General features: G+C 42.3%; 1 protein-coding gene across 4 annotated transcripts in view; it reads left to right on the forward strand.

The window, feature by feature from the left end:
• LOC131257956 (uncharacterized) overlaps positions 1-14,818 on the forward strand; it is a 43,551-nt gene that overhangs the window by 14,378 nt on the left and 14,355 nt on the right. For all 4 annotated transcript variants that reach the window (XM_058258937.1, XM_058258936.1, XM_058258938.1 and 1 more), the window contains 5 exons: positions 9,089-9,230; positions 9,303-9,369; positions 10,882-11,009; positions 11,146-11,202; positions 14,556-14,741. In XM_058258937.1, coding sequence (XP_058114920.1) covers positions 9,089-9,230; positions 9,303-9,369; positions 10,882-11,009; positions 11,146-11,202; positions 14,556-14,741 — 580 coding nt within the window. The remainder of the gene's footprint in view (positions 1-9,088; positions 9,231-9,302; positions 9,370-10,881; positions 11,010-11,145; positions 11,203-14,555; positions 14,742-14,818) is intronic.

Below are 14,818 nucleotides of genomic sequence, written 5' to 3' on the forward strand. Positions count from 1 at the left end.
AGGTAATCTAGGGTTAGGGTTCCAGATTAGGATGATTTTTTAGACTGAGAATTGAGAACTAATTTGGTCAATTTTGGGTTCGAATCTGATTTGGGGAATTTTGCAGAAAATAGGGAAAATCAGGAAAAATTGAAAAAAATTCATATCTTCCAAACCGGGTATCCAAATCGGGTGATCCAAAAGGGGTTTTGGAGTGGGGAGGAAGGCCTAACAGAGGGATGAATCAATACAGGAAGAAAGGTCCCGCATGGGACCCGCTCATGTGCCGCACGAGGGCGAGTAGGCTTGCACGTATAGGGTGGGAGCCACCTCCAGTCTGGTCGGCCAGGGAGGAGTCTTGATCCTCCGAGTTTTGCCTTGATCCGATGTGTTGTGTAATCGTAGTGCTACACCGAAGGTTGCAGTCTTGCAGTGGCGGGTTGGATCTGGAAGATGCACTATTGCTGTTGGACTATTTTGTTGGGTTGAACAAGCAACGCGAATGAAGGGGAACGAGATGATGATGATGGGAATGGGTTGGGATGAGGCTTCGCTCCTCGGTAGTCTTTCCTTGATCAACAGGGGTTATGGCTCACGTCTCCCCACACACAGAGAAGAGAGAAAACAACCTTTTTCTTTGCTTATTTCCTGCCGCATCACCATAATGCTCCCTACCCTTGAGTTTATAAAGAAACCCTAAGAGGAGAAAATGACTAAAGTGACCCTGCACCAAGTGCGCATAAAAAGGTCCACAAATAATAAAAACCAAACAACTGCTAATCAATCCGAGCCGACCATAAAAAACTAAAACATGAAAATAGTAAAATCCAAAATCCTACGAAGTTTCATGGTGGTGGGCTACAATTATGACATGATGGGCCATAATCGGGTCCACTCTAGACTCTAAGATTCTCAATACTCCTCCCACAAGTTGTGGGTCTTCAATCCATGCTGTCGCCATGGTAGATCGACGGTAGGGTCCTCCTCCTCCTCTCGTACTTGCGTAGTGAAGGTACTCCATGTGAGATGTCCCCATCAACCTCCCTGACTGCGAAGATTTCGCCACTGGTGAAACAAAGCTCCTATACTGCTCTAGAATATCAGGATCAAGCCGCTGAAGTTCCTCCTCACTGAGCCACGAGCAGTCTGAAGCCAGCCTTGACTTCTACTTAATGAGGAACTTCTGGAACCCACCGTCCCGTGTCGAAACTATCTCATGGTCCAAGATATCCTCTTATCTCTTCTCTGGTAGTAGGAATGGTGGGTATAGGGGGTAGAGGCTGGGACAAGGGGTCGGGAAGAGGCCAAGGGTTAGGTGAATGATCTGGTGCTCTGGGATGGTCAGGTGCAATGCTGGACATAGGATCAAGGATACCCTTAAATGCCACTAGATCCTCCACATTGAATGTGGAACTAATCCCCATTGAAGGTGGAAGATCTACCACATACACATTGGGACCATTTCGTTTGATAATTTTGAATGGTCCAACGCTACGTGCGTGCAATTTTCAAACGGTTCCCTGGGGATACTGCTCTGGCCTGATATGGACCATCATAGAATCTCCTATTTTGAATTCTTTGAACCTCTTATGTTTGTCTGCAGAAAGTTTATACTGTTCATTATTAAGATTGATCCTTTGCCTGATTTCTTGGTGCAGTGAATGAATATGTTGTGCAAAAGACTCTGCAAACTTTGATGGCCTATGGGACAAGGACATATGGACCAAATCAATAGGCGTCCTCGGTTTATAACCAGTAACAACTTCTAACGGACTAAAAGCTGTAGACCTGTTGACAGAATTGTTGAATGCAAATTCAGCAGTGGGTAAGACAATATCCCACGTCTTGGTAAACTCCCCCACTAAGCACCTGAGCAAATTGCCAGACTTCTATTGACCACCTCAATTTGACCATCAGTCTGGGGGTGGTAGGCAGATGAAAATTGGAGCCTAGCGCCCATTTTATGCCATAGTCTTCCAAAAATAACTCATGAATCGAACATCACGGTCAGACACTATAGTTTTTGGTAACCCATGTAGTTTGACGACCTCGCCGAAGAACAAGTTAGCGATATGAGAGGCGTTAAAGGTCTTAGAACAAGGAATAAACTGGGCCATTTTGGAGAAACGGTCCACCACCACAAATATGAAATCTTGCTTTCGAATCATCTTGGGAAGCCCAAGCACGAAGTCCATATTGATATCTTGCCAAGGGACAAACAGAACTGGCAAATGTGTGTATAAACCCGTATTCTACTTCCTTTGCTTTGCCAGTTGACAAGGACGACACTGCCCTATAATTTTAGCCACGTCTTGCTTGAGACTTGGCCAATAAAATCTGTCCTCCGCAAGGGCAATAGTCCTGTCTCGACCAAAGTGACCTGCCACCCCTCCTGCATGTAACTCCCTGATAATAAAATCACGAAGAGAAGTGCGAGGTATGCATAATCGGTCACCCTTAAACAAATATCCGTCTAATAACAAGTACTCACTACTAGTTCCTGACCGACTCTCTAACAACGATGCAAATACAACTCCAAAGTCTGGGCATTCAAGATATTAATCTTTGATACGCTCAAGCCCACTAACCTCAACACTCATGGAATTGAGCAATGCGACTCGACGACTCAATGCGTCAGCGGGCTTGTTCTCTACACCGGCCTTGTGCTTAAGCAAAAAAGTATACTCTTGAAGGAACTAAACTCATTTGGTGTGCCTAGGATTTAGTTTCTTCTGAGAATTCAAATAACGCAGGGCCTCGTGATATGAGAACAAGACGAAGTCCTGCGGTAGTAAATAATGACGCCAATGGTGCAACGACTGCACAACCGCATAGAATTCTTTGTCATAGGTGGAGTATTTCTGTTTCGCCTCATTCAGTTTCTCACTAAAAAAGGCGTTAAGGTGCCCTTCTTGACTAAGCACTCCTCTTATGCCAACTCCTGACGCGTTGCATGCGACCTCAAAAATTTTCAAGAAATCGGGAAGTCGCATGACTGGAACTTCAGTCATTTTGACCTTAATCTCTTTGAAGGCCTTTGAGGTAGCTTTCATCCATCGAAACTCTCCTTTTTTTATGTAATCCGTAATGGGAGCCATGATGGAATTGAAGTCTCGAATGAACCGCCTATAGAAGGTGGCTAAGCCATGAAAGTTGCGCACCTCATGGATATTACGCGGTTCAGACCAATTGACAATGGCCTTAACCTTCTCAGGATACGCCGACATTCCCTCAGATGATACTATAAACCCTAAGAAGCCAACACTGCTAGACAAGAACGCACACTTCTTAAAGTTAGCATACAACTTCTTAGCCCTCAAGATCCCACAAACTTGCCTCCAATGGTTGAGGTGTAATTCGTTGGTCATGCTATAAATCAGGATGTCGTCGAAATAAACAACCAAGAACTTCCTAATAAAGGGTCTCAACACTTGAGTCATTACACGCATGAAAGTACTCAGGGCATTAGTCAGCCCATAAGGCATGACAAGCTACTCATATAGCCCATCCTTTGTCTTGAAAGCCATCTTCCAGTCATCACTAGGGCGTATACGGATTTGGTGATAACCACTTTTGAAGTCAAGCTTTGAAAAGATAGTAGCATTTGCCATCATATCCAACATGTCATCAAGACGTATGGGAAACCGGTACTTGATCGTAATTTTATTGATAGCCCTACTATCAACTCATATCCTCCATGTACCATCCTTCTTTAGTGTAAGAAGAGCGGGCATGGCACACGGGCTCATACTCTCTCGAATGAATCCCTAACCCAGGAGTTCATCAACTTGTCTCTTCAATTTCGCATGCTCCTTTGGGTTCATTCGGTAATGGGGAAGGTTTGGTAATGTCATCCCAGAGACTAAATCAATGACATGTTGTATGTCCCTCATAAGGGGAAGCTCTTCCGGTAGGTCATCGAGAAAAATATCACGAAATTTGTCCACTACCGGGATAGCCTCTGCGGGCAACTCTATACCAACCTCTGGTGTCGTCTCCTTGGCTACTAGGGCATACACCATCGAGTCCGACTCAGTCTCTTTCTCAAATTCTTTGGCATTCAGAATATGAAGAGGCCTGGACTGAGATTTGGACTTGGACTTAGGTTCCCCTTAACCGCTCGCACCACTTTTTGTGCTGGACTCCTTTCCAGTAATGTTCTTGGGTGGTAAAGGATTCAGCTTGATTTTCTTTCCCTCAAACATGAATGTGCACACATTCGAGCGACCGAATATGGTAACATCCATGTCATACAACCATGGCCTACCCAAAATGATGTGGTTGACATCCATGGAAATCACATCACACCGCAGCTTGTCTGTATATTATCCAAACTAGATAGGAACAAGACAACGATGAGATATAGGAATGGAGGTCTCATCAACCCAAGAGACTCTATAGGGTTGAGGATGAGCTTCAACTTTTAAGCTCAAGTGGCTCATGGTGCCAGTTGAGACCACATTAGCGCAACTACCACTATCCACAATCACCTTGCAACTTTTCTCTCCACATTTTGCATAGGTGTAGAAAATTGTGTTGTGACGCTAGTCGTTGGTACCTTTTGCTTGCGCGAAGGCACAACGAACAATTGCAAGTGTTGCGGCCTCATGCGCTCCATCTTCTTCATCGCTAGCGCTCTCCTTTGGCACATATTCTTCTTCCTCATCCCCACTCTCAGGGACCAAAACTTCTACTTGCCCATCAATAAAGAACACATTGGTGCCCACTTTCGTGCAACACTGGTGGGCAAAATGACCAAATCCCTGACACCTAAAGCACCTAGTCACATCACTTCTACGCGAGCTAGACCCAACAACTCCTTTCCCTTTATCATCCTTGAATCTAGACTGCGAACTACTGGAAGGCGTGAATTGATTTCCAATGCTATGCTTAGTCCCTGTGTGATTGACCTTAGCATTGGAGATTCAACCTGCCTTCCCATAGGCGCCCTGAGATACTGCTCGACTTCCAACACCACTTGATACATCTGTTCAAGGGTGTCAATGTCCTTAGCGAGCAGTTCTCTCATAATATCAGAACGGAGGCCTGTCTTGAATCGAGCAAGAATGAGCACGGGCTCCTCCTCTACCTTACACCGGGTCAAATACTCTTCGAACTTCTCAATGTATTCGGTCACACTCATGGCACCTTGTCGAAGGGACTGCCAATCTTCCACCAACTTCAAACGATAAGAGAATGGGAGATGCTTCTCTTTCAAAACTTCTTTCATCTCTACCCAATGGACTATTGGGGGTGCCCTCGACCTTTCATTTTTCGGCTCCATCGTGGCCCAAAATCTTTTAACTTGACCCACAAGCTTCATTTTAGCAAAACGGACTCGGCGGGCATCCGTCATGTCGTACTACTCAAAGTAGTGGTCCATGTCCACCAGCCAGTCTATAAAAGCTTTAGGGTCTAACTGGCCGTCAAATGTGGGGACATCAACCTTGACCCCTTTGAGAATGTGCATATCAGGATCATACTGGCCGCGAGGGCCCTCGCGGGGTGGGTACGTAGGTGCATGCCCATGAGCATTTCCTTGACCACAATCATTACCTCGTCTATCCTCTGGATCACTTGCCTGAGATTGGGCATCTTCCCCATTATTGGAGTTGGCCCGAGTGGAGGCCTCTAGTTGGGTAACGCGCGCATTAAGTTGATCAAAGCGTTGGTCAACATGTTGTTCCAAATGTCTACCCAAAGACTCAAACTGTCGGGTTATATTGTTCATGGACTCTTGCAATTGCTCCATGTTTAGCGTAGGGTGCAAACTAAAACCACGACTAGTACGTGTGGGCATACAACCACTCACTCAACTCAAAGACCTTCTAATGCAACTATATGCATCTAAGTGGAACTAAATGACCCTATAGGACTCTATATGAAGGAGACTTGATGCAAAATGGACATAAATGAACTGAACCCTAAATATGCAATGCATTCCCGTATAAAAACCTAGGCTTTGATACCAAATTTGATGGAAGACATGAAAATTAACTATGATATGCAAGAAACTCAGGCTAAGATCATCAAATTAATTAACAATAATAAATCTCCACATCCCACAATAAAGTCGAACCATTCCAAATAGGGGAATCCGTAAAGATCCAAGCCTACACACAAGTTAGGGCTGATTTTGATTCAAAATAATCAATCTAATGAGTTCCAAGGAATGTGGAAACCCTCAAGTTTGTGTAGGATTGTTTCATCATCAATGGGATCCTCTAATCGCAAATTAGGGCAAAATTAGGGTTCTAAAATTGGGAAAAAGTGAGGATTAGGTAATCTAGGGTTAGGGTTCCAGATTAGGATGATTTATTAGACTGAGAATTGAGAAATAATCTAGTCAATTTGGGATTTGAATCTGATTTGGGGAATTTTGCCGAAAATAGGAAAAATCAAGAAAAATAGAAAAAAATTCGTATCTTTCAAACAGGGTATCCAAATCGGGTGCTCCAAAAGGGGTTTTGGAGTAGGGAGGAAGGCCTACTAGAGGGATGAATCAATTCAGGAAGAAAGGTCCTGCATATGGGACTCGCATATGTGCCGCACGAGGGCGAGTAGGCTCACACGTGTGAGGGGAGCACGTATGAGGTGGGAGCCACCTCCAGTCTGGTCGGCCAGGGGAGGAGTCTTGATCCTCCGAGTTTCGCCTCGATCCGATGTGTGGTGTAGTTGTAGTGCTACGCCAAAGGTTGCGGTCCTGCAGCGGCAGGCTGGATCTGGAAGATGCACTATTCTGTTGGACTGTTTTGTTGGGCTGAACAAGCAATGTGAATGAAGGGGAACAAGATGCTGATGATGGGAATGGATTGAGATGATCGCACCTCGATAGTCTTCCCTTGATGAACAAGGGGGGGCTTCTCACCCTCTTATGGCTCACGTCTCCCCGCAGACAAAGAGATGAGAGAAAACAACATTTTTCTTTGCTTATTTCCTACCGCATAACCATAATGCCCCCTCCCCTCGAGTTTATAAAGAAACCCTAAGAGGAGAGAGTGACTAAAGTGCCCTGCGCCAAGTGCCCATAAAAAGGTCCATATAAAAATAATAAAAACCAAACAACTACTAATCAATCTGAGCCGACCATCAAAAACTAAAACATGAAAAATTGTAAAATCCAAAATCCTACGAAGTTTCATGGTGGTGGGCCACGATCATGACATGATGGGCCATAATCGGGTCCACTCTAGACTCTAAGACTCTCAATACTCCTCCCACAAGTTGTGGGTCTTCAATTCATGCTGTCGCCAAGGTAGATTGACGGTAGGGTCCTCCTCCTCCTCTCCTACGTGCGTAGTGAAGGTACTCCATGTGAGATGTCCCTATCACTAAAACCCTAATTGCAAAATCCCTAAACCCTAGAATCCCAAATTCTCTAATTAACCTAAAACCCCAAACTTCCAACCACTTAAATCCCTAACTCCTCTTAAGTAATACCCATACTTCAAAATCCCTTAGCCAATTAAATTGTCTAAACCCTAATTTTATCTTTTCTCCCAAATTCCTCAAACCCTCCTACATTCTAATCTAGCAAACCCTAGGTAGTAATAGTCATTTTCTTTTGAAATAGACTTATTCCTATGCTATTTGGGTGTTCTTACATCCATTAGATCATAATTTCTAGTATTCAATGATCATGCATGGCGTAGTTTGTTAATTGTGGCCTAGACTATTCATAATTTCATGTTGGATTTTTGAGATATTTGATGATTCTGGTGTGATTTGTGATTTTGATTATTTAATTTAATTTGTTGATTGATCTCACTTCACTGTTTATCCACATGTACGCGTCCTGCATCATTATTTATATACCAAAAAAAGAAAAAGAAAACAAAAAGAAAGGAGTTGGTAATCTTACTCTTAACTAGTCTGCTCAAGAGATATGGTATAATTAGTGTCTCTTCTATTGCTCATACACAGATTGCAACACAGCCCATTGAAAGACTTACACATCCTCAGGTCATGGATCTAATAATTTTCCTCAATACTTATATATGCAGAGAGAGAGAGAGAGAGAGAGAGAGAGAGTTGGTAGTCTCTACTTAAGTCTTCTCAAAAGAGAGAGAGAGAGAGAGAGAGAGAGAGAGAGAGAGAGAGAGAGTTGGTAGTCTCTACTTAAGTCTTCTCAAAAGATGTGGTACAATTTGTTTATGTTCTATGGCTCATACACAATGGCTCATACACAGATAGCAGTTCAGTCCATCAACAGGCTTACATATCCTCAGGTCATGATCTAATGATTTTCCTCATTCCTTCTCACAATCCTCATTATTATACACCCCCACAAAAAAAAAAAAAACAGAAAAAGAAAAAAGAAAGAAAGCAAGACTTGGTCTTCTCAAGAGACATGGTACAATTAGTCTTGATGCTCTATGGTTCATACACAGATGGCACAACCATGTCTGCTTCCTTACTTCCATATTTACTTGAGATTGATGTTTTAGCTCTTTCCATATTCCATGTTAATTTGGCATATTGAATTTTAACTACTTGACCCAATTGTCTGATGGTCATCCAATATTACAGCAGCACTTCAGCTTCAATATGGTTGACTATTGTTACGCTGTGTGTGTGTTAGGATTTCCAATAATTAGGTGGAAACAAACATCTAGGACTGCAACCTCTATTGCTTGCACTTGAGGTAGCAAAACTTAATTTCTGATGTTTGTTATCATTCAAACTAGAAAACATGAAATAGTAAACCAAATTTAATGGGCATCAGCTAACAAATCATAACTCCACCTGTGGGAGTTTCAGATTCTCATGGTGGGTTCTAAGCTGGATAAAGGAGGGTTGTGTCAGGGATCAAACTTAGCTACGATTGCTGACCAGGACCGAAAATGACCATTTTGATATCTTGGGTTGATAATTCATGAACTGTATTGACCCCATATGGGAGCTGATCTCCTTTCCTCCCTCCCTCTCTACGGTTACGATATGGACGATATGGTTGTATTGTAATCAATATTCAAAACCATGCTTATATATTAATCCTATGGGCTATAGTTGCCAGAGCTTATATAGATGTTCAACATTCACACATATGCAACACATTGTGTTTCTTGTTTCTGTCATCATTTCATATCGGTAACTGCTTGTATTGCAGAAATAGCAGGACAACAATTACCATAGGGAACAAGAGAATAGGTGTAAATATAAACATGTTAGAAGATAAGACTACTGCCTGCAACGTGCTTTCCTGCATTGTGGATGAGTTAAAGGAGGGGTTTTATCCCTGGTTGGATCAGGTGCAGTATGAATCTCAAATGTATGATCAATTGTATATTTTGTAGTACTTGATGCTAGTTGTGCCATTGCAGGTCCTTCCTATTCTGGTACCGCTTCTAAACTTCTCATTCCATGAAGTTCGGATGGCCGCTGTTTCAGGTACCACATGCATGCTATTAATTCTATCTGCTGTTATATTTACAATCTAAACAATCTTTAGGAATAAAAAGGTTTATTTTAATCTAATTTTGTTTAGTGTAGATGTCGATATATGTAATCCAGAAATTTCTATTATAAATTCAACAGTAGGGCTATTGTTGGGCCATCACCAAGCCAAGAAAAATCAAAATTTTTAATAGGCCAACCTAGCTAGTTCAACATCCAGGCCCAAATTAAACATGCATGGTCCGTTGATAGCCCTGATAGCCATATTGAACAGACAGCAAAGACGGGCTTTGTGCAAGTGGTCTGGAGTGCTGTGTCCAATGTTTGACATGGTCTGGTAGGATCCTGAAATGCACTCTCTATACTAGATATAGGCATGGAGGAATTATATACTTGTATGATCCTTGACCTGCAGACACATACAGTATGCTTGAGTGGGCCCATGATTGGGAGATGAAGGCATTGAGAGAATGGATCCCTCAGTAAGTGGACCAAGTACCCCTGGTGGCACAATCCTAGCCCTTTGATTGGTGGCGTGCGAATACATTGTTAAGAAAAGAAATATGAGACAATTTCTGATTCAACTCAGATAAAAAGTACAATTCCTGATTCGCCTCTTCATCCATTGCCCGTTTGCCTCCAAGGTGTGGCTTGCTGCCCTATCCAGATTCAAAATCTTTTGGGTTATGCCGAGTTCTATAGGTGAGCTGCTTATGGCTGGCGCAGTGTGGACAATGGGAAGGCAAGGAAGGATTTGTGGCAGCTCTGTGTGTTGGCAAGTCTTTGGGCGATTTGGGAAGAGAGGAATGGAAGATGCTTCCGTAATGTTAGCCATAGCGTTGATTGGATTGTAGGGAGGGTTTGGGGTTTCATTCGCGAGTGGGGCTGATGTAATTGTGGGAAGCATTTCTAATTTGTGGGTAGGTTTTTGGTTTTTTGTTCTCGTGGGGCTCATGTAATTGTGGGTGTGTTGTATTTGTGGGTTGCTTTTTGGCTTTCCGTTCTTGGATGCTTTGGGAGATCTTGGGGTATGGTCCATCTGCAAGGGGGGACAGTCTGGACTCTGGATCACTAATTCTGGGCTAGATGCCCAAGGATACTGAATGATCTCAGGTTGAGCACAATATAATTTCTTTTAAAAGCGTCTTTATTAATTTTATGCGTGATGCAACCCTTAATGATTGTCAGGATCATTGCTATTTGAGCTTTGTTTTTCCAGTGCCAAGCTTGCATTATATTCAGTTTTGTGTGTCAGTGAGCCCATGCTGTCATGCACACAGATGTCCCACATTGTATGTGTGTTAATATTTGGGGTTCAGCCATGGACTAGATTTATGCTGACCAAAAAAAAATAAAAAATCCTTTGGATCGAACTTGCGAAATCTCTCTTTCTAACAGGTGTTTTAGGATCTGATAAAAGAACCTTGGTATTATGTTTGAAAACTTGATGCAATGCAGACATGTTATAGATGATATAATTGCTGATAGTTTTACATCATTCATTAGCTATGCCCCAGCTACTGCATGTGGGAAAATCAGCAGTTGGTAAAGGCCTCGCCCAAGGACGCAATGCATCTTTTGTTAAGGAACTTTCAGATTATATCATTGCATCCCTTGTTAAAGCATTACACAAGGTATGTAAAAATAGCTAGTTCTAGGTAGGTTTAATCCTATAATGCTTTGTATTGCAAAGATTTTTTTGGACTATTGATATCATGTTACTTCCAAAACGGTCTTTGGTTTTCTGACGTTCTGAATGCGCTGCCGTAGGAGCTCTTGGTGGGTGTTTTGACCAAGATGTTGGGTTCTCTAGATGAAAGCATCCAGGTAAATTCGACAATCAAATCTAATATTGCCAAAGGTCGCATTCTGTGATTGGAAAAAATTGCTATTATGCTGACATTAGATCAGCATTGTATGATCCTTTCCCCTTTTATAAATGATGGAAATATGTTTTTAAGTAATCCATAAACCTTCGGTAGATTAAAATCCAAAAGCAGAATGGAAGGACATAAATAGATGTGAATGGGTTGCTATGTCACAGAAATCTTGCAGTGGAAGGTAGACTAAAGGATTTGAAGCTTACTCTGTGCTTTTGCTCTAGTTTTAAACACGCAGATTTGTTAAAGTACTTTGCTTCAGTTTTAAACATGCTTGACATTATCAAGTTGGAGAGGTAATGCATCCAGGCCACTTAATTATTTGATTGAGATCGAATGGTCCTTATTGATGGCCAATGGCATGATCCACACATCAAGTGTAAATATTGAGCTGATTGATGATCTGGACTGGTTCAAGTGTTTTGGTGACAGATCGGTACCAATTCAAAGCTAAGAGTGGACTGTGGGACCTGTAGATCCAATCATATGGCTATGAGTGATGGTTGGTTGGACTCAAGGGCCCACTGATCCAATTGTACAGCCTTGTCAACCTATATATTGACCTTACAGCCTCTTTGGAGGGTGTGGGCTGGGATGTCAGACGTGTTTTGTTGGCACAACACAAAATGTAAAATGCATTGTGTGGATTGAGGGGGAGGAGAGGAGAGTGAGTAGAGATTGGCACATGTTAAACCAGAAGAGACTACATTATGAAAATTGTATCTTGTTTATTTCATTAAGAGTAATAGGAATATATAGAAGAGGAGAGAGATCTACAGAGATCTTAATAAATACACATCTTAACATAAAAGGAAATATCCTAATCTAGGAAGATTACCATAATCTACTCTGACATCTCCTTCAAACTCAAGGTGCTCTGAAAGGAGTAACTTGAGTCTAAAAGGTATAGTAAGCATTTATTCAAAAGCAAAAGAAATTTTTTTGCGGTAACATGGCAAGGAAACGAGTAGCATGAGGTGAGCGGGCACTTCTGATGACTTTTGGCATGTGAACCATTGGCACTTCCAACTATTGGGGAACAATCTAGTGGCACTTCTGGTGGCCGGGATTTTAACTGTTGCTCTTCCAGTGGATACACACTTCTGGTGGCTGGGAGTTCAATCATCGCTCTTTTAGTGACTCTAGATGTTCCAACAGAAAAGGTCTAGTCCAAAATACCTAACACAATAACAAGTCCAGTCCATACGCCTGGCACGAACAAAAAATACATCTTGTCAAAAGGCCCAATATGGGGAAGATACATTGTTGAGCATGTACAGAAGAGTTGAGATTTATGGAGACCCGTTAGGCTAAGAAGATGAGACAAGTTCATGGGTTATGGGTTTTTCCAACATAGAGGAGGATGGAGCACCGAATCTAGTAGCGGCAATAGGTTGCAAAAGAGGGTTGTTGTAGATCTAGTGGCCTAGATCTCTATAGAGTCAGTTATGACAACCGATATATGAATAGCGATGTTTTCGGTAGCAACGGCTGAAGATGCAAAATCTGTTATCAGGATGAAGTGGGTTTGGCGACGGTCTCAAGCTTTGAATTCAATTGGCAACAACAGACAATGGTGACAACAATGTGCTTCGTGTGGCGGTGTCAATGTCAGATCCAGATGGTGATGTGGATCGGCAAAGGTGGTGATGGTGATCTCTATTGTGGTTGTTAGAGAAGATTATTGTGGTGGCTTGTGGTCATGATGATCGTGGATGGCAGCGCAGATGGGGAAGGCATGATGGGTTCGATAGTACCATGGAAGTGGACTACGACAAAGGCGATGGACGTAGAAGCGATGACCATATCTAATGGTAGGTTGTTGCAATGGCCACAGAACGCGACAATGATGATTTGGGTGTTGGTACCAACAGATGACGACGAGCAGAGAGTCGACCATGATGATGGCAATTGTCGATGGAAATGGAGCGTGATGGTGATGGCAATCCTTCTATTGATGATGAAGAAGATGATGGATGGAAACGGAGCGTGATGTCGTCGTGATTCGTCAGATGCCAAGATCAATGACAAAGATGCTGCTAGATTTGAGATGAGAACATGCTCGTGTTTGGGGGCGACAAGTGTGACGCCTGTTGGAATTTACTGGCAGAGATGGTGGATCTGAGAATAGGGCTCGGTGCCGGATCTAGGGTTGTTGGATCCGTTGGAGAAAGGTTGAGGATCTATTTCTATTGAGAATGGTCGCCGGATCTAAGAACGGTAGTGAACAGGGAATGTTGCGGTCGCTCAGATCCAGCAACAACAGAAAATCATGAGCTCCGGTGGCTGGATGGTGTGCGATGGCAAGGTGCCCTCGAGCGGTATGGCCAGAGAGAGAGAGAGAGAGAGAGAGAGAGAGAGAGAGAGACAGATGGGGGCTAGGGTTTTAACCTAGCTTTGATACCATGTTAAACCACAAGAGACTACATTGTGAAAACTGTATCTTGTTTATTTCAGTGATAATAATAGGAATATATAGAAGAGGAGAGAGAGAGATGTAGAGATCTTAACAGATGCACATCTAGGAAATATCCTAATCTTGGAAGGTTACCCTAATCTATTCTAACAACGCACGAGGGTTTTTTAACATAAAAGGAAATATCCTAATCTAGGAAGGTTACCCTAATCTATTCTAACAATGCACAAGGGTTTTTTAAGTGGTTTGTCTTCTTTTCAAAAATAAAAATAAAAATAGATGAGTAGGCATGCTAGGGGAAATGAAGACAAGGAAGCAGCGCCAGGTCAATCCTGAGCAGAGAAGGATGAGGTTCCATATCGAGAGGCTTCCCAGTATTGTAACCTGTCTGTACCTCTCTGCAGAACCACGACAATCAGACTGTTCGGTAGAGTAACTTTACCTGAATTTTGGATATAGGTTGCATCTTTGGGTTAAAGGTATATGAAGAATGAATCAAACCACTGCTCGTGCAAGAGTAAAACGAATGCATTAATATATTTTCTGGTTTTCATGCAAAATGCAAGTAGAGGAGTCAAAACTTAGCACTCGTCTAACTGTAGGTATCTTATACTTCGTGGAATATGAGTACCTGCTACTCTAATTCGTGAATAGACATCTTTTTGTACCTGTTCTCATCTGTGAAAGGGTTGGTAAGTGATTATAATGTCACGGTTCTTCTTACTTCAGTTTTTGTAAATCATCAATTAATAATGCCAGATGTTATGCTCAAACCACTAATCAGGTCACTGAGGATCTTTCCCTGGGAGTGGTTAGTGGTGTAATGTTTGAAGTTATGCACTTGATTATTGCATTCACAACTCTTAGTTGTAAACTACTTGCAGATATCATGGACCATCCTTGAAGCAGATCAGGTTCAAGATGTGGTTGATGTGTTGAAACATGTGATTATTGCTAGCATAAGCAGAAGAAGGGAAATACTTGAACAAAGAGCTTTGGAGGTCTTTGACGAAGAGGAATTTGAGCTACTGAAGGAGGAGGATGCTGAGGAAACTGCAGTTTTTGAGCAGGTCGGTTACATATTGTAACTTACACTTCTTGTTTGTTTACTTTAACATTTGTTGTTCCTAAAATTATTTATGAAGTT

This window comes from Magnolia sinica, chromosome 10, assembly GCF_029962835.1.
Source record: "Magnolia sinica isolate HGM2019 chromosome 10, MsV1, whole genome shotgun sequence".
Lineage (NCBI taxonomy): Eukaryota > Viridiplantae > Streptophyta > Magnoliopsida > Magnoliales > Magnoliaceae > Magnolia > Magnolia sinica.